The sequence below is a fragment of the Panthera onca genome, chromosome B3 (genome assembly GCF_046562875.1).
Source record: "Panthera onca isolate mPanOnc1 chromosome B3, mPanOnc1 haplotype 2, whole genome shotgun sequence".
NCBI classification, from domain to species: domain Eukaryota; kingdom Metazoa; phylum Chordata; class Mammalia; order Carnivora; family Felidae; genus Panthera; species Panthera onca.
In genome coordinates, this window is record NC_138344.1 from 73622059 (window position 1) to 73641994 (window position 19936).

At 44.9% G+C, this 19936-nt stretch overlaps 1 protein-coding gene across 2 annotated transcripts in view; it reads right to left on the reverse strand.

The window, feature by feature from the left end:
- The window catches only part of SLC7A8 (solute carrier family 7 member 8), a 51907-nt gene that overhangs the window by 15758 nt on the left and 16213 nt on the right, over positions 1–19936 (reverse strand). Inside the window, exon 4 of one of the 2 annotated variants that reach the window (XM_060619253.2) lies at positions 19116–19267. In XM_060619253.2, coding sequence (XP_060475236.1) covers positions 19116–19267 — 152 coding nt within the window. Of the gene's footprint in view, positions 1–8717; positions 8815–19115; positions 19268–19936 lie in introns of those variants that run through there. The other variant, XM_060619254.2, reaches the window with a different exon arrangement.

The following is a 19936-nucleotide window of genomic DNA, read 5'->3' on the forward strand; positions in this document are numbered from 1 at the left end:
CTGTGATGCTTTTGAGATCCATTCATGTATGGCTGTGTATGTCAATAGTCTAGGCCTTTTATTGTCAAGTAGTACTCCATTTTATGTATCAGTTTTCTATTCACTGGCTGATGGACATCTGGGTTGCTCCCAGTTTGGGGCTGTGATGAATAAAGCTGCTATAAACACTTGCACAGAAGTCTTTAAATGGATTGTAGATATCTTTGAGAAGGGTTTTCATTGCTCTTGAGTAAATACCCAGGAGTGAGATTTTGAGTCATAAGGTAAATTATTATTATTTTTAAAGTTTATTTATTTATTTTGAGAGGGGGGGAAGGGAGAGGAGAGAAAGAATCCCAAGCAGGCTCTGCACTGTCAGCGTGGAGTCCGACATAATGCTCGAACCCACGAACCATGAGATCATGACCTGAACCGAAGTCAAGAGTTGGATGCTTAACTGACTGAGCCACCCAGATGCCCCTAACTTTATTATTTTTTAAAGGTTTTATTATTAAACTTAAAATTTTTTTTTTAATTGAGAGAGACAAAGATAGCATGAGCAGGGGAGGGGCAGAGAGAGAGAGGGAGATATATAGAGAGAATCCCAAGCAGGCTCTGTATGACAGTGAAGAGCCAGATGCGGGGCTCGATCTCATGAACCTGTGAGATCATGACCTGAGCAGAAACCAAGAGTGGGACGCTTAACTGACTGAGCCACCCAGGTGCTCCAAAGATTTAATTTTTTTAAAAGTAATCTCTACATCCAGCGTGGGGCTCAAGCTCACAATCCTGAGATCAAGAGTCACATGCTCTACTGACTGCATGACCCAGACGCCCTCTGAATGTATGTTTAACTTTATAAGAAACAGTCACACTGCTTTCCAGAGTGGCTATATCTGTTAGTATTCCCACCAGTGACAACAGGTAGTTGTGGCTATATCAGGTGGTATTCCCACCAGTGACAACAGGATGAGTTCCTGTTGCTCTGCATCCTTTCAGCATTTGGTATTGTCAGCTCCAAAAGTTGGGCTATTCTAGTGGGTATGCAGTGGTATCTCATTGTGGTTTCCATTTGCATTTCCCTAGTGAGTAATGATGTTGAGTATGTTTTCATGTGCTTATTTGCCACTATCCCTATATCTTCTTTGGTGGCATGAAGGCTTTTAACTCTGTTTTATTTCCTAGGAGTCATAGGGCTCCCACAGAGATCCCAACAACCTGGAGCCTCCAAGGGCTGGAAGAGAGTTGAGAGGCTGAATCCTACCACCACACTCACCAAGCAACCTGGGGGAGCCTGTGCCATAGGAACAGGACTCATACATGCTTAGGAAGAGCTTGAGAACAAAGGGAAGTTAAAATCCTCTTATTTCTCCCTCTAGTCCTCTAAAGGTAAAAGTCATATATGTAAAAGCACCAGATCTCATTTGCAACTACATGAGTGGAACTAGAGGGTACTATGCTAAGTGAAATTAGTCAGTCAGAGAAAGCCAAATACCATATGACTTCACTCATATGAGGAATTTAAGATACAAAACAGATGAACATAAGGAAAGGGAAGTAAAAATAATATAAAAACAGGGAGGGGGACAAAACATAAGAGACTTTTAAATACAGAGAACAAATTGAGAGTAGCTGGAGGGGTTGTGGGAGGGGGGGATAGGCTAAATGGTTAAGGGGCATTAAGGAATCTACTCCTGAAATCATTGTTGCACTATATGCTAACTAAATAAATAAATTATTAAAAAACAAAAACAAAAAACACCAGATCTCTTCTCAAGCTCTGGCCAGGCCTCTGACTTCACTTGAACAGCTAATCAAGTTATATCAATACTTGATCCTTAAACTGCCCTTTTACTTTTCAAGAGTTTTCCAACCTTACTTGATTCTGAGAGAGTTTCAGTAAGGGTAAAGACCTGATGTTATTATCTGCCTGTAACCTTTCTCCCTGCACCTCTTCTACCTGGCAAGCTCCTTCTCATCTTTCAAGATCCAGCTCAAATGTCACCTGTTCGTGAGTCTTTATTATTTTACTTATTCCTGACAATGTGACTGCAAGGTAAGATATACCAGCTGCATTTTATAGACAAGGAACAAAGTTTGCCCCTCCTCTCTACCCCCAGACCACTTTCTTTATATTTAGTTTTGGCATCTAGTTCTTTTTATTATAATGATTTGTTCCTTTTTCTCTGTCTTCATGTAGGCCAGGAAGGCGGGGACTGTGACTTTTCAAGCTTTTAATCCCAGGGCATCATTAGTGCCTGCAAATAGCAGGTGCTCAACAAATATTTAATACTTGGATAAAGAAAATGCCCCATATCATTAGACCTGTAATCTCATTTTAGTCTACACATTCTACAATGCACAGAATCTCCCCTGTTTTCCAGGAATCTCATCAAAAGAAGACACAATCCCCAGATGGTTGTACAGAGCCAAAAGGGCAACAGGAAACTTGACTTCAAGAGTAGAAACTCTTGACTCCTCATGGAGGAGCTGTTATCCAAGATGGTGTCATATAAGGAGAACCAAAACATGTTGTCAGAGGAAGGATTTTAAGTGCCTGAACAGGGAGAACATCTTGTAAATACTCGAATGTTCCAGATGGACTGAGACATCCTGATAAACACACATTTGGTTTATCTTACTCAATTCAAAAAGGATTTCAGGATCACATGCCTGGTGACAATCCAACCCAAGTCACTCTAAGCACCGGGGCCTGTGATCTGCTTCTCCTCAGGGCCCTGAGGCTTGCTAAATACAAGGCTGGGCCCCCGGGGCCCTAGGAATTCAGGCAGACACAAGCAATGACTTAAGGATAAAAGAGACTGATACATGAAAAGAAGATTAGGACACAATACCCATGAGGCTCAGGGATAGGTAAGGATTACAGATTAAGGAACCAGATTGTGATCACAGAGAAGAAAATTATCCTCTACCAAAGGGGAGGAGAGGGCATGGTGGAGAGGAGACAGCAAAGTACTTGGAGGGAAATAAGAGATGAGCAGGACAACTCACAGAAACTCCTCTCCCCCAGCAGGTGTGGGGGGGGGGGCGGAATGTGGCCACCTCCTGGTAGGCTGGAATAAAAAACACAAAATCATCTCCTTAGGAGGGGACTTTGTCAAGGCAACCAGAAAGATTCCTTCAGTCAGCTCCACAGTAGTGCTGGGGGATGGGAGATGTTTGAAGGAAGGGATAATTTGTCAAATAAACTTGCTGTGGGTGTCTTCTGTCCCACCTGAGCTTATCTCCACAATTTCACAAGAACCCAGCCCTTGACTAATATTTAACCTTTTACCTTTACAGGGATCTTTCAGAAATAAAAAGAGAAATCCTGAGAATGAGGTGGAGAGACAGGCTGCCTGTGACACTAATCTCCTTAGAACAATGGCTGCAGGCCCTATATCTGACCCTTTACCCTGAAGTTGGGTGATCACAGCATGTGACTGAGGGGAAAGAGGGCACTTTGAGTCTCCTGCTACCACAGGACACCTTTCCTCACAGCAGGCTGAAACCTGAGCCTCCAACCAGAGAGGAAAGGTCAGTGAGTGGAGACAACACTGTCGGATGCTTGCCAAGTCCCTGCCCTGCTCAGGCCTTCTGTCTCTGCCTGTCTGCTACCCAGAACCCCTTTCTGTTGTTGATTACTGTGTCCCCTCTCTCTTCTCAGCCAGACCCTGCATTATGCATGTTTGAGAGACAGTGACCTCAGGGAAGCCATATGTAGATGGGGACTAGTGGCCAACTACAGCTTGAAATGTGAGGAGTTTCTTCCATCCATTCATCCATCCATCCATCCATCCATCCATCCATCCAAACATCATCTATAAAGGGCCTACATATTCTAAGCACTCTGGTAGAGTGCCTAGGGGAGTTCTAAGTAAGACACAAGTTCCTGCCCACAGGGAGTTGACAGCCTAAGGGGGGATGTTGGGTGAGCTAAAAGATAATCATGCAACAATGATCATGCCACAATGTGGTGGCAGCAGAGCTCTTCATGGAAGCCAGTGGGCTAATTCAGCCCAGGGGAATCAGATGCTTCCTATAGGAGGGAGAGACCCTAACAGAAAGAGGAATTTTATAATTTTGGCCCAGCTGGATAAAATAAATAAGAAGGAATAAGATTCTTGTTCTTGTCCATTGTAATCTGGCTGTGAGGTGGTTGCTGCTTCTCTAGAGGCCTCCATGGAATCTTAGACTTATCTGTATTTCTTGGGCATTTTCTCCTCTCTCTTTTGTTTCCTTTCTGTTTGCTGGGTTAAAAAAAAAAAAAGACTATCAAGAAGCCGATACTTCAAGAAGATGCTGAAGTCAGGAGTTGGTTACTTAATCTGCCAAGTTGGAAAAGGTGACAAGGTGACACCTTAATGTCAAGGGACAGGAGGGGTACAAAAAACAAGACAGGCAGGAGTAGGGAATTTAGAACCCAGCAATCTTTTTTTTTTCTTTTAAGTTTACTTACTTATTTTGAGAGAGAGAGTGTGTGAGCAGGGAAGGGGCAGAGAGAGAGGTAGAGAGAGAATCCCAAGCACACTCTACACTAAAAGAGTGGAGCCCAATGCAGGGCTCAATCCCATGAACTGTGAGATTATGGCCTGAGCCAAAATCAAGAGTCAGATGTTTGACTGACTGAGCCACCTAGGTGCCCCCCAGCAATCTTGTGCCCTGCTCAGAGCACAGGGCCTCTCAACTGCCAGATAGGAGAGGTGGGCTCAGTACTTCCTGTCCATGGGAAAACTGTAAGACTGAAAGAGAGATGCAGAGTCCTCGGGTCGATGACAATGCAGATCCTGTCACTGACCTGGACAATGTCCACTGTAGAGAGGGTTGGCAAGCTCCTGTATCCTGCAGAGAAGACTGAGTCCCCTCCCAGCCCTGATCCTCAGACTCTGATCCCTTGGGGACTCACAGAAGCTTCTCCTTCACTTCCTCCCTCGGATGATGACATCAGAACTCATGGGGCCAGTGGTAGGCAGAGAAATGACCATCCCAGAGATGTCAACATCCTAATCTTGTTAGCATGTTACTTTATATGGCAAAAGAAAATTTGCAAATGTGAGTAAATTAAGAAACTTCAGATGGGGAGATTATCGAGGATTATCTGAATGAGTGCAATGTAGCCACAAGAGTTCTTATAAGAGGAAGGCAGGGAGGGTCAGAGTTAGGAAAAGAGACATGATGTCAGAAACAGAAGTCAGAGAGGGAGAAAGAAAGATCTGAAGAAGCCATGCTGCTGGCTTTGAAGATGGAAGAAGGGGCCATGAATCAAAAATGTTAAGGAGTCTCCAGAAGCTGGAAAACACATGGAAACAACTGTTCCCAGAGCCTCTAGAAAGAACACAGCTTTGCTGACACCTTGAGTTTAGGATTTCTGACCTTCAGAAGTATAAGACACCAAATCTGTGTAGTTTTAAGTCACTAAGTTTGTGATAATTTGTTGTAGCAGCAATAGGAAGCTAATACAGGGCCAGGCAGCATACAGAAAGACCAGAAGGCAGGTGGCACACCTTGAAAGAGCAAACCTTTTAAAGAGTAACCAGACAGCATATCCAAGACCCCAAAGGAGTGCCTGTCCACAGACCTTGCAGAACACCTGTGGAGGAAAGAGGTGGGGCCCTCTAGAAGTGGTCAGTGAAAGTGAAGTCACGCATGTGCTGACCTAGCTGGTAAATTTCCACACCAAATGACAGCATCCCAACTCTTCCACACCCCCAGGATCCTATAGCTAAAGTGTTACTGCCTCCTGTTCCTTCCCTTTGTAATTCTATACAGTAGTAAACAGGCTCACCCTCCAATAACTCTAGCTGTAATTTTCTTTTCTTTTTAGTTTTTTAATGTATTTATTTTTGAGAGAGAGAGAGTGCAAGCTGGGGAGAGGCAGAGAGAGATGGAGACACAGAGTCCGAAGCAGGGTCCAGGCTCTGAGCTGTCAGCACAGAGCACGACATGGGGCTCGAACTCACGAACCATGAGATCATGACCTGAGCCGAAGTCAGACACCTAATTGACTGAGCCACCCAGGCACCCCTAGCTGTGATTTTCTTCTCACAAAAATTTGGGGCAAAAAAACACTCCTAGTATCCCTCCTTCATGCAACCCCAGGTTCTCATCCAGTCTCCTCCATATTCCATGAAACTTCAGGCCCACACACACAACCCAGATATACATACAAATGGAAGCCCAAGAGTCTTAAACTTCTTACAAGGTGGGTATAGCCCTGGGATGCTCACAAACATGGTTCCTTTGTTCTCTGCCCCCATGGTTTTATTGGTCTCCTAATTTTACTGACCAGAGGCTATAATCACAGACATAGAGGAAGTCAAGATGAAAAGCTAAGAGATGGGCTCAAGTGTCCTGAGACTGGGTTCCTTCCTCAAGTCAAAGGATAGAGTGGCCACAATGCGCACTATCTTGCAGTGGACAACACTGAAAGCACCCTGGCAGAGCCCGTTCTGGGACTTTCCCAGGTTGAGTCAACCCAACCCAACCCCCCAGGAAGGGAGGCAAGGTTAAAGGATTAACAAATTTTAGAAGGGAAGAACATGAACAACATGTTTTGGGAACCTTTACCTTAGATGGATATATTATAGATTATAGGTAAAAGAGACAATTTAAAATTAATCTCTGTAGTCCATCTTTAAACAGAACATCAGTGACTTGCAAGCATAAAATAACTAAAATCTCCATTTAGAAAATGGGTTAGGGAATGGTGGGGCTGGTTTTAAGTATCTGCAACCAGCACAGGCCAGGTTTATGTGTTCAGGTACTCCCTTGCTTCTGGACACAGGACTCTGGCCTCTTGCTGAGCTGGGCTGGCAAAGGGTCATTTTATGTCTTCATCAGAGGCCAAGTGAAGACCTTCCCACATGGAACCCCAATCTCATTCCTTTTGCTAAGCCAGCTCTGCTCCATGTACCATGTCGTTTGGGTGTGATGAGGTGAAAGCCAGGATGGGGCCATTTGGATAGGGGGCTGGTTAAAAAAATTTTTTTTTAATGTTTATTTATTTATTTTTGAGAGAGAGAGAGAGAGACAGAGTGTGAGCAAGGGAGGAGAAGAGTGAGAGGGAGACACAGAATCTGAAGCAGGCTCCAGGCTCTGAGCTGTCAGCACAGAGCCCGATGCAGGGCTTGAACTCATGAACTGTGAGATCATGACCTGAGCCGAAGTCAGATGCTTAACTGACTGAGCCACTCAGGTGTCTTTCCCCACAAAAAAATTTTTACATTTATTTATTTTTGAGAGAGAGAGAGAGAGAGAGAGAGAGAGACAGTGGGGTAGGAGCGGTGGGGGAGAGGGGTACAGAGGATCCAAAGCAGGCTCTGTGCTGAGAGCAGAGAGCACGATGTGGGACTTGAACCCACAAACTGTGAGATCATGACCTGAGCTAGAGTCTGATGCTTAACCAACTGAGCCACCCAGGTGCCCCTGTAACAGTGATCAGGGAGCGTGTGGGTAGCTCAGTTGGTTGAGCTTCCAACTCTTGATTTTGGCTCAGGTCATGATCCCAGGGTCATGGGATCAAGCCTCATGTCTGGCTCCACACTGAGCATGGAGCCTGCTTAAGATTCTCTCTTTCTCTCCCTTTGTCCCTCTTCTCCACTCACACTTTCTCTCTGAAAAAAAAAAAAAAAGAAAAAGAAAAAGAAAAAGAAAAAGAACTGTGCTCAGAAGAATGAACTAGTTGGGGCTCTCCTTGTAGAAAGCCCCCAAACTAGGGGGAAATGTTTGACGCTTTTGCCCTACTATCCAGAGGCACATTTCTAGCCTTATGAGCAATCAGAGCCAGGAACTGACCTGAGAGACTCAGGACGTCATTTTATACAGAGTGGAGTAAGACCCCAACTAATGTCCTCCTGGCCCCCAGTTTCTCAGTTGCTTATTCTCCCACTACATCAGCCTTTATTTTATCATATACACATTGCCCTGCATTCCCTTTGCCCATTCCTACATTCTCTTTCTCCTGCTCCTGTCAGTGGTACTCAAGATCATTGCTGAAGTGCCACTCTGAAGTGACCTGAAGATACTAGCTAGTCTGCTTTCAGGCTAGCAGGAAATGAGATGCCAATGTGGCAAAGGGGAAGACTAAGATGGCTACCCCTCAGAAACCAAAAGAGTCACCTCCATTGCTCCTAGAGCTTTAGAAAATTATTTCCCACTGGCAGTCTTGGTTCTCTGCCTTTGTATCCCCTTCTCTGGCCCCTTGTCAATGTCACCATCACTTGTTCTCTTGAACTCTGGGAACTTCTTTAGGATTTCTTGGTCTTGCTGTCTCATACCTTTCTCAGGAATGGGCTGGAGGCAGCTTGGAACAACTTGTTTTTGTTTAGCACTTCCAGAACTAGGCCTCTCTGTCTTTTCAGATAAGAGAAAACAGGCAGTAGAAAGTGGGGGGAAATGCCCAGACTTGTCAAAGTCCATAAAGACAGGTGATGAAGAAGAGAGGGAAAGAGAGAGCCAACAGTGGGGAGGAAGGAAGAGGAGGACAGTACACATCGATATGAGTAAGGGAGAAAGAGCCTGAGAGATGCAGCACAGAGAAGGCCAGGACAGAAAAAAGATATAATGCACTAAGCAAACAGCTGCTGAAAGGGGAAGCTGTGACGCCACTTTGTAGAAATCAGAACACCCTGTTCCTCTCCAGAGCTTCAAAATAACCACCTTTCCGGGATGGAGCTCCCAGACCTCTGAAGCAGCCATAAATTTCACCTGGGTCATAGGCATTGGTTTCTTAGTCTCACCTTTTGCTGGGGCACACACTTCTCCTCCTTCCGCCTTCCGCCATGCTCTGTCAGCTCCCCCTAACTCCCTCCCCTCCAGACCTGGAGCAAAAGGGGCAAGGTGACGCCCCTTAGACCAGCCCTCCGGTGCCCAGGCTGGAGCAGCAAGCCTGTGAGCACTCAGCCCGCAGGAGGGGGTGTGGTGACACTGAGCTCTGTGATAGGCTGGACAGGGCTCCTTGGCTACATCTCCCGTCCTGCTCTTGGAAGGATCTGGGCACGTGTTTCTAATTGTGGAGAGACTGCTTGGGCTTGGCTTGCCTAACCTCAGCCATTTCCAGAACTAGGAGGTTACCAGTGCCAGCTGCCAAAAGACACTGATACGCAAAGAAAACAGAGAGCCCTGTTTGAGATCTAACAAACACAACCCAAGGCTCTGATAAGGTTCCAGGTTTGCCCACATGGGCCAGACTGAGCTATCTTTCCTTCTATGAGTCCTCAGAGAGACCTGGGGGAAAGGGGTGTGAGTGGAAAGACACAGCCAGCTTCCTAGAATCCTTCCCTGTTCACCCAGGGTGAGACATTTTTCACACGGGGTGAGGAGTTGTATTATAAAGTCTCAAGTTGTTGCCTATCTAAAACAAAGGCTGGTATTATGGTAAGTATAAATAACTTGACTGATGAAAGACAAAAACATCAAAACAAAGCAACAACAATAACACCAAAATCAATCAAAGCAGCCCTTTCCTATAAACTAAGCTTTGATCCCAGCTTCTGTAAGGTCCACAATGGGGCTGTGAAACAGATCTTGCACCATGCTACAGTAACGTTTTGTCCTTCTCCAGCCCTTTACATCTGGAAGCATTCTTCCAGCTAAGCTCCCACCCATGCTGCCCTACCCCCCTCCCTGGCTCTCTCTTCCCCTTCCTTCTTATCCTGACCCCTCCGTGCCAGTTGCTAGACCTGGAGTTTCTGCTGAATCACCATCTGGGACTTAGTTTAGCCAAGAAGCCCAAACTCCCAGCTCAGCATTTTCCAAGAGCTGAGTCGTTCTCTCTTCAGCATGAACGAAACATGGCTTCTGAGCTAGGGTAGGGATGGGGTGGGGTGGGGGGAGAGAAAAATGGAAAGCAGCTGGAAAGCAGGGGAGACAGACCTAGTGCACCATGCCACCTCTGAGAGTTACATTTTAATCCTACTCATTATTGTCTCAGCACTGGCCTCAAAAATTCCTGTTATCTCATCCCCCCAATTCTCAGGGCAGATGCCTCCCAGACAAAATGGGAAAAGGAATGGGGCAGGTTCTGTGGGGTCTGCACAGAGCTCAAGAGGGCTAGCCTCACTTTTCATCACCCTCAGCCTCGGAGGAAAGGGTGTGAGTCTTGGGAGGTCTGGTTGGTTCTTGGACTAGAACACTTGTGGGCTCTGTTGGTGTCACTGAAGCTTATAAGCATGGACCCAGGCTGCAAAATTCCCAGGATTGGTTCAGTTATAACCCTACTCCAATGGCAGGTAGTACTTATACTTGCTAAACTCTCAAAAACAAATCTTCCCTCTCATCTTTACCCCAAAACTCCCTGTAACATTAGGCCCCACTCCCAGTAGTCTTCTAGTTTTATATTCTTGGGTATGTGAAATAAATGTGAACTTCATAAACCACAGGCTCTGGCTCCTCTTGGTAAAACAAAGTCAGCAACAAAAGGCCAGAGGAGAATTTAATCTGCAAGGCTGGTTTGAGAAAGTTAGCAAGCTGTTTCCATCCTAGTGGAAGCTGAACTACTAGAAAACTCCCTGTTTTAGGAAGCCTCAATCCCATTTATTACTCTCTTAAGTAGGGCTGGACACATTCCCAGGAACAAGTTCCTCATTCCCCAATTTCCAGGACTTTGGCTGTTTGGACCCTTTGAACAGCAAACTCCAGTTTAAGAGTGAAAGCTGGAGACTAGAAGAGACACTATGGGAATCCAGGAAAGAAGAGGTGATCTGGACCAGGAATTGAAGCATATTGAAACTAAAAAGAAGACAAAGAAACTGATCTGAGAACAGAACTAGATTTAGACTAATGGACAGAAGTGTCCAACAACCAATGGATCTCTAGATCCAAACTCTAGAATTTGCTGTGATATTTTAATTGCTTACTATGATATATAAACTATAGAGCACTTATTGGTAGTTGTTCTTATTAGAGCTCAAGATTGGATCGCTCTTAAGAAATGTTCACTGGGTGTTGTATGGAAACCAATTTGACAATAAATTTCATATATTGGAAAAAAATAATAAAATAAAAGTTAGATAGTTCTAAAATAAAAAAAAAAAAAAAGAAAGAAGTGTTAAGATGAGGGTAATAGGCACAAAAGATACTCCAGAGGTCTTATAGGGCAGGGAGGAGGTGAAATGGCACTGAAGAGCAGGTGTTTACTCTGCCATTATAGGCATGAATTCCAAAAGCATATGGAATGCCTTCCTCAAGTCTCAGCAACAGATCATGAGTGTTGGAGAGTGAATGGGAAGGGTGAATGGGAAGGGAAGTGAATCGTGAGCATTGGAGAGACAGATGGGCCAACTCAACACAGTATGAACCACACGAATGACAAGGCATTAAAATATAATCCAGTGTTATCCTCAATTTATTTCACTTGCATTCCAATGAGAATGTGCCATCCTTGACTCCCCAATCACCATAATCACCAGGTCCTGTAAATTCTACCTTGTAAATGCCAAATACATCTATTTCTGTATACCCCCACAGCTCCATCCCTAATTCATATCACTGTCATCCCTATCCTGGATTCCTGTAACCACATTATAACTGGTCTCCTTGCCTCTGATCTTATTCCCCTCTCCAATTCATCCTTTACTCTTGCAGCCATGAGTTTTCTAAAATGTAAATATGATCATATCAATTTTCTGAAACCCTTTAATGCTGTCCCACTGCTCCTAGAGTAAAGCCCAATCTCTCTGGCATGGCCCAGAAGGCCCTTTCATGGCTGAGTCTTCACTTCTATCTACATTTCCTACCTCTTAGTCTATGCTGTGGCTATACTGAATCACCTGAAGTTCCCCTAAGGGGGAATGTTCTTTCCTGTTCCTAGACCTTGGCACATGCTAATCCTTCCTGCTGTAACATTCTCCCTGTCCCATCCCATTCCACTTTTCTCTCCATGCTGAATGTTGCCCTATCTCCAACTGGTCTTTCCTCAACTTATATGTAATTTTCTCCAAGATTTTCCTCAACCACAGTCCCTACTCCCATTTCTTTTTTTTTTTTTTTAATTTTTTTAATGTTTATTTATTTTTGAGAGAGAGACAGAACGTGAGTGGGGGAGGGGCAGAGACAGAGGGAAACACAGAATCTGAAGCAGACTCCAAGCTCTGAGCTGTAAGCACAGAGCCCAATGTGGGGCTCGAACTCACGAACCACGAGATCATGACCTGAGCTGAAGTCGACGCTTAACCGATTGAGCCACCCAGGCGCCTCTACTCCCGTTTCTGTTATATCTAGCTCTGCTTGGATGTTGTCCTCTTGGGGAATTTACGAGTTAGAACTGAAATTCCTTGTGTCTTTGTCAGAATCATCCATTGGACTGTGGGTTCCTTGGTACAGGAACAAAGTATCCTCATGTCTAACACAGTCCCTGAAGCAGAACAGACACTCAGTTATTTGAGAATAATTGAATGATTCTGTATCCCCTGTGGTACCTGGAAGACACACATGTGGACTCAGTAAATGTTTATTAAGTCTCAACTTCCTGCTGCTGCCACCGCAAATGAGAATGAGGTTTTTTGGTTTACTGTTGTATCTCCTGTGTCTCAAACAGTATCTAGCACATCATGGGCACTTGATAAATCTTTGTTGAATGAACAAAGTGTTGAGATTCTCGTTTATATAATGCTTCCCAAGAGTCCCAACTCCTTTCTAGGTTGTATTGCTCTACAGCAGACTTTTGAGCAACAACCTGGGGTAGCCACCCTGAGGAAGGCTTCCAGCCAAAGACCTGCTCAGTGCTCCTCAGGGCTTTGCGGAGGTGGTGGAAGGCAGAAAGAGAGAACACATTGTGAATGCTCATCACAAACACTAGACAGTTGAAACATTTCACTTTGATTCATCCTAGATAAACTACATTGCTCCTTCTTAGTAGTCAATCACCATGTCCAGCTGATTCTACTCCTAAATCTTTCTGGTTTTTGTCACCTTGTAACTTCATTTTTATTTCAGGCCAGGATTTCGCTGGCCTGGACAAATGTTTAGCCTGCTAACTCGTCTTCCTGCTTCAAGTGTCACAGTCTTCACTCAGATGTGAGCCTAATCATGTTACTCATCTGCTCAATATCCTTCAGTGGTTCCCCATGCCTTGGATGAAGCCTGCTCTCTCCTGTATGATATATAGGATCCTTCGAGATCTGGGCCCTTCTCACCTGTTCAACCTCATCTCCTATCACTCTCCTGGGCTCCATCCACACAAAAGTACTTGCTTTTCTCCAACATGTCATTTCTCTCTTGACACAAAGTCTTTCCTGCGCCCATCCCTCTACCTGGCTGTTCTATTTCATGCCTATCTGGAGCCCACCTACTTACCTTTTTAGATTTGGCTCAATCTGGGAGCCTTACCTAGCATTCCTCTGGCAACTTTGAAGCACATTTCTTTGTGTTGCACACACTTTTGTCATCACATTGTATTGTAATTATTTGTTTGTACACCAATGTCTTCATTAGCCTTTAACCTCTTCCCAGACTCTATAAATAATGCCTTATCATCGCCCCTCAGTGTTGGAGCTCAATATGGTGATTAACTGATAGATTTGCAGTTTCTTTCTTTTTTGAAAAGCCACTTACAAAATAATTTTAGTCTCTATGAATCATAAAAATGAAAAACGAGATTTTAGTCAAATTGACAACTGAGTAAAAAATTAAAGAGATTTTCAATATGCAGGTGACCCTTGAACGATATGAGTTGGAGCGTCACAGGCCCGCTAAAATGTGGATTTGTTACAGCACAGCACTGTAAATGTATTTTCTCTTCCTTATGATTTTCTTAACGTTTTTAGCTTACTTTATTGTAAGAATACAGTATATATAATCCATACAACATACACAATATGTGTTAATTGGCTGTTTATGTTACTGGTAAAGCTTCTAGTCAATAGTAGGCTAAGTGTAGTTAAGTTTTTGGGAAGTCAAAGTTATATGTGGATTTTCAATTGTTCAGGGAGTCAGCATCCCTAACCTCTCCATTGTTCAAGGGTCAACTGTATTTAGATTTTATTTATTTATTTTTTAATAAAAATTTTTTTAACGTTTATTCACTTTTGAGAGAGAGAGAGAGAGAGAGAGAAACAAAGCGTGAGCAGGGGAGGGGCAGAGAGAGAGGAAGACACAGAATCTGAAGCAGGCTCTGGACTCTGAGCTGTCAACACAGAGCCTGACACAGGGCTCGAACCCATGAACCGTGAGACCATGACCCAAGCCAAAGTCAGACTGAGCCACCCAGGAACGCCTGTATGCTAGACGATGTATGGGGAAAGAAGACAACCTGGATATACATGGATTAAATCTGGGCAGTCTGTTTGTCTGGATTCATACATATAAGGATTATGAGACATCCAGAGAACTCCGGGAATTAAGGAGGGCAAGAAAGCAATGCTGTCCAGGCATCTGAGGCAACAGGTTTAGTAAATGGACATAAATTTGGGGTTAGAGAATGTGAAAGAAACCTCAAAGGAAAATGAACCAAGACTAAGGGATTTAGAAATTAGGAAAGACTAGAACCCTCTGATGTCAAGGTATTAATTTGCAAGAGACTTGCAAAACAATACACACGTTTATCTATCATAGCATCCTGCATCAAGGACCTGGAAGCTTTCCACAGAGGAATTGCAGAGCAAATCAGAGTTAAAAATTACACAAATAGTGAAGTTCTTTCTTTTCCAAGCTGCTCAAGGAAGAAGAAAAAGAAGGAGAAAGAGAAAAAGAAGAAAAAAAAGGAGGAGGAGAAGGAGGGAAAGGAGAAAAGCAGAAGCAGGAGGAGGAGGAGAAATCTGAAGCCCTAAAAGACTAGCCTCTTAGGAATCTCAGTAGAGAGATAGAAAATAAGATAAGAAGCATTTTTTACTTGTGAAATGCATGCAGCGCACTCTCGTCCCCTCAGGGTGAGAAAGGAGAAGGAGCTTTTTTAGGACAGGCATTCAGGGGGGAAAGGGTACTTGAATGAGAAGAAAAAATTCTACTTTAGCTTCTGGACATGACCCTAGCTCCCAAAGCCAGGAAGGAGACCAAGAGCTGCTTGAGTGAAAGGTGGCCCAGTCCCAATGAGAGGGAGACAGATCCCAAAGGAAAACCCAGTGTTAGGAAGCAAGAAGCACAAATGGGGGACCCCAGAACACCTGAAGCTCCTTCAGTGTCAATGGGACCTCTTTGTTTATAACTAGAAACTCAGGCAATTGCCAAAAGATATAACTAAATGATAAAACAGCAAGCTGCAGAAATAACCTGTCAATATGTTTGTCTATATGTCCAGACACATACATGGAGAGATGCATTTTATTTAGAATTAGAAAGATACCTATCAACTGTTAGCACGGCCACTGGGCAGGGGAAGACTGTGACAGTAAGGGGAAGTTTTCACAGTCGACCAACTTTATATAACTACTTGAATCTTTTACCTAGAGAATATAGTCATTTATAAATTAGTAAAAAGACAAAGAAAGAAAAGAGAAACACTCAAGAAAATCACAGAAGAAGGCATCAAAGCCAAGTTTCAACACCTCCTGTTCCCCCTCTTTCTTAAGTCCTTCCTCCCACTCTGGAGAAGGGAGAAAGGCTTTTCATTTAATTAGAATGTAAAATACATTCTTTTTTTCTTACTGCCTGGTGGCAAGGGATATTCTGCTGACTCAGCAGTGAATAATCAGCTTTGACCTACATAATAGAATAACTCAAAGTGGCAGCTGCAGTTGCATAAGCAGATCCAGCTCTGCAGTTCCTTCTCCCTCCCCACCCCCACCCCCAACCTGCCAGGCTCCTAGCAGGCAAGCCAGTTATAGCAGGTTCTCTCCACCCCCAACTGGCTGTTCCACCGCCATTTCTCATCTGATCTATTTTGGCCCCAACACAGAACCAGACTTGACCTCATCTCTTCCCTCCCACGGCCAACTCCAGCCAGGGGCCCATGGGGTCTCCCTGCCAGGCTCCCCACCCAGTCTTCCTGCTCCCTCCATGATATACCTCTTCACAGAGGGTGGCCTTAAAAATTCTCATCCTACAGTGGGTTAGGCCTGTCATCAGTATACCAAAATGACACAGCAGAAAGCAGAACTTTTTATTTCAATACATTCAGACCATCCCAAACTTTCTACTGATTCTCTCAAAAACCTGACTAGACTGGGCCACTCTTGGCTCTACTGCCAAAGAACACTGGGCCTATTTTTACACAGCTGGCTTGCCTGGCACCTGCAAAGAGGACAGGGTGCTGGAATAAAAGATAATAGCATTTAAGGAAAGTAGCATCCATCAAGCCTTCTGGACAGTTGGTTCCTTTTTCACTGAATACCTTAAGAGATGATTAGAGGGCCTATAGAAGTGGATTCCAAAAACAGGAAAAAAAAAAAGTATTCAACAAACCAGAAAACAGAACTTTCTTTGCACAGACTCAAAGCAGCTGGTAGCATCTGGTGAGAAAATGTGAGTGTGTGGCTATGTCTGCACGTACACCCCTGCCGGGAGAGGGGTCATGGGCTCCACATGGCCTTCACATTTGGGAAGAAGTGGGTAGCACAAGGGGTTAGGTAAGGAGCTATTTTCCATTTCCGCCAAAAGAAATAAGGAGAAATAAGTTTGGGTTTTAGATTTTTCTGCTTATGAAGGTGAAAAAGTACTTGAATACCTAGCTCAAGGACAATGAAAAATTCCTGTCTCTGGAGAACAAGATTGACCAATGTTAAGTTGGAGATAATCTCCCTGCAGTTCTACTTAGGAGGCAGAGGACAGGTCAGATAAGCTTTATTGAACCTTTAATGGCAGGAATTGGGAGAGGAGAGGACTTTGTCATTTTGTCATCAGAGTTTCTAAATTCCTCCTTGGCTTGGTGCTAGCAGTGTCCAGTTGAGGAGTGGGCTGTGGAGGGGACAAGGCACAACTGTCTTTCCAGAGCTGGGCTATAGGCAGGAGATAACCTTGTCTGACCTGAGGGGGTATCTATGGGACTATACAACTACAGAGGGTCCTGGCACAAGGGATCAGCTACCCTTGGCAGTTTGGGGGAAGGCAAAGGAGGCTGTGGGGTCAGCTGCCAAGGCAACTCCACTGTGTGGCCTGGTTTTTCTCTGTGGGGACAGACTGACCAGTCTCATGGTTGTCAATTTCTTGTTGGAGAGTAAGGGTGGCCTCCTGTCTGAGATACTTTAGCAGTATCAGCAGGAAAAAGGAAGCCGAGGCTGTGTGCACGAGACACTGAAAGAGCAGTGGCCAGCACTTATGTGGTCCTCCTTCCTACCTCCATTAACCTGTCTGATGGCAGAAATAGCAACTCTTCCTGCATTCCCATGCCACCTTCCCCCTCCCCACACCTCTCCCAGCTCTGGATCCAGCCAGCAGGCAAGGACTGAGTGACCACCCTCAGTGACTACGTGACCCTGTGCTAAGAACATTTATTATCTCATGCAATCCTTACAACCATGACCTCCTGTGCAGGCAGGATTACAACCTCCATCTCACAGCAGGGTGGGGTGGGGAACTTTGCCAAGCACTTGCCACAATTAGAAAGTGGTGCAGAGATGCAGCCTCAGGCAACCTGGTTCTGGAGTCCACATTCCTTTGCCTCTAGGGCCGTGAGCAGGCCTGACCAAGCACAGGGAATATACCCCAAATAAGTATCTTGGCCCCATAGTACCACCTGCTTGGATGGTAGGGGTCTCTCCTAGAGCTGTATACCACTGCCAAAGAGGGCATGCTTGCCAAGGAGACTACCCCTGTGAGAGGCCTCGGGGTGGGCAAGTGACCCCTCCTCTTCTTTCCCACCACCCTGACAGAGGGAAAACATCAAGATCTGGGAAAAAGTGTGGCCCAGATTGTCACTGCCTTCAGCTAAGTGTATGTGTGTTGAAAGGTACGAGAAGGCAGGGATCATGTTAATTCCAAAAAGTGGAGCCTGGAAAAAATCCAAATATTTTCTTTAAAAATTAGTTTTTGGTTAAAATATATAAAATATCTCAATCTATTGAGATCCCTGATACTTCCTAAAAATATGAGTTGCAGAATTTCTCTACACAAATCTCTAATCTATTCCAGCTCACAAACATCTTTCCTTCTTCTCTGAATTTTTAAAAAATGTTTATTTTTGAGAGAGAGAGAGAGAGAACAGGGTGGGGGCAGAGAGAAAGGAAGACAGAGGATCTGAAGCAAACTCTGGGGCTTGAACTCACGAACTCATGAACCATGAGATCATGACCTGAGCAGCAGTCAGACACTTAATGGACTGAGCCACCCAGGCACCCCTGCCCCTTCTCTGAAATTTTACTGAAATTGAATCCTTACTATAGAACCTGTTTCTGTGGCTTTTCTCCCCAGTTAGGTAGAAAGCATATTAAGGGTAGAGACCATAGACGATGCACTTATTTTCTCCCAACTCACAGCTTTACACTCTCCTCCCAAAGAGTTTTAAGCTGTGAACTGGCAGATTGAGGTAGAGATGGATGAAGCCAGAAAAAAAAATCTTCCTAAAGCATCAGGGAGCCTCCACAGTGTATGTGCTGGAAAGAGAAGGAATTAGGAGATCTGGGCTCCACTCAGGGCCTGCCACCTTGAGTATTCATTTGCCTGGCTCTTGTACTTACCTGCTCTAGGAAAGTGATAATATTGGCCCCGCTTACCTCATGGATTTGTCATGAGGCTCAGATCAGATAATATAGGTGAAAGTGCTGTGTATGATGTAAAGAACCTTGCCGGTGAAAATTACTGTGCCCCTGAGCAGCTATTTACGTTTCTCCTTCTTCTTCTTCTTCTTTTTTTTTTTTTTGAAAATTTTTTAATGTGAGAGACACACACACACACAGAGAACGTGAGTCAGGGAGGGGCAGAGAGAGAGATGAAGACACAGAATCTGAAGCAGGCTCCGGGCTTTGAGCTGTCAGCACAGCCCGACGCAGGGCTTGAACTCACGAGCTATGAGATCATGACCTGAGCTGGTCAGATGCTCAACCGACTGAGCCACCCAGGCACCCTAGTTTCTTCTTTTTTAACACCAGATAATTATATGCATAATCAATTCATCCAAGGCACACATGTTGGAAAAGTAATGGGGGGGGGGGTGTGGAAATAAAGGAGGGAAGGAAAGAAAGAGGGAGGGGAAGGAGAATCAGAGACCAGCGGACCACCAGGAAGGCCAAAAGAGGCCGTCCTAGGAGCAAGGCCCAGATGGCACTTACATAAGCAGATGGCAGCCAGGAGTCGAAGGCCAGACTCTGGGGGGAAGCAGGTGGGGAAGAGAGGCTGCAGCACATAGTTGGAGAAGGTGAGGGCGATGACAGCCTGGTTGGTGGGGTAGATCACCAGCACCGCAATCCAAAGCCTCAGGAACCTGAAGGGGGAACAGGACAGAACTTGACCCAAGACAGCCACAGAGACTCCCGCCCCAATGACATGCATGGCAGGGATTCAAGAGTCATCAAAAGAAACCTGGGCAAGTCACTGGGCAGTAGAGGTGGGTGGGCTAAAGGGGTACGTTTCCTTTTCATTTTCAGGGATGCTGAGGACCCCAACTCCTGCTCAATGAGACAGTTGGCCCTCTGCAATGACAATAAAGTGGTTTGACGACGAGGAGCTAAGTGTCTGCTAGTGCGAACACATGTCTCGGCATTCTTCTCTCTCCCCTCTCCTTTTATAATCTCTTCTCTGAGCCCTGGCTCCTAGAATCCAGTGGTGGAAAATAAAATAGGCAACCTGAGAATTCTGACAGCCAGGACATGCTTAGGGTGTGGCCACTTTAAGCAACTGCCAGGGGCGGCACTGAGTGGGGGCATGAGGGGAAAGTGCCCTCCACATTCTTGGCCCCCTGGTAAGGGTTCAGCTCCTCAGTAGCAGGGCTGCAGAAGCTGACGAAATTCAAGATCAGAGGCTGACTCTGCTGGGAGGCCTCATCCTTGATAGTGTGAGAAGAGGGTACCCCATTTCTTAGGTGGTCACTCTAATTTGTAAAACAAAAGGGCTTTGTTTTGTGATGTGCTTTCTCTGTGAGTCTATGGTCAGA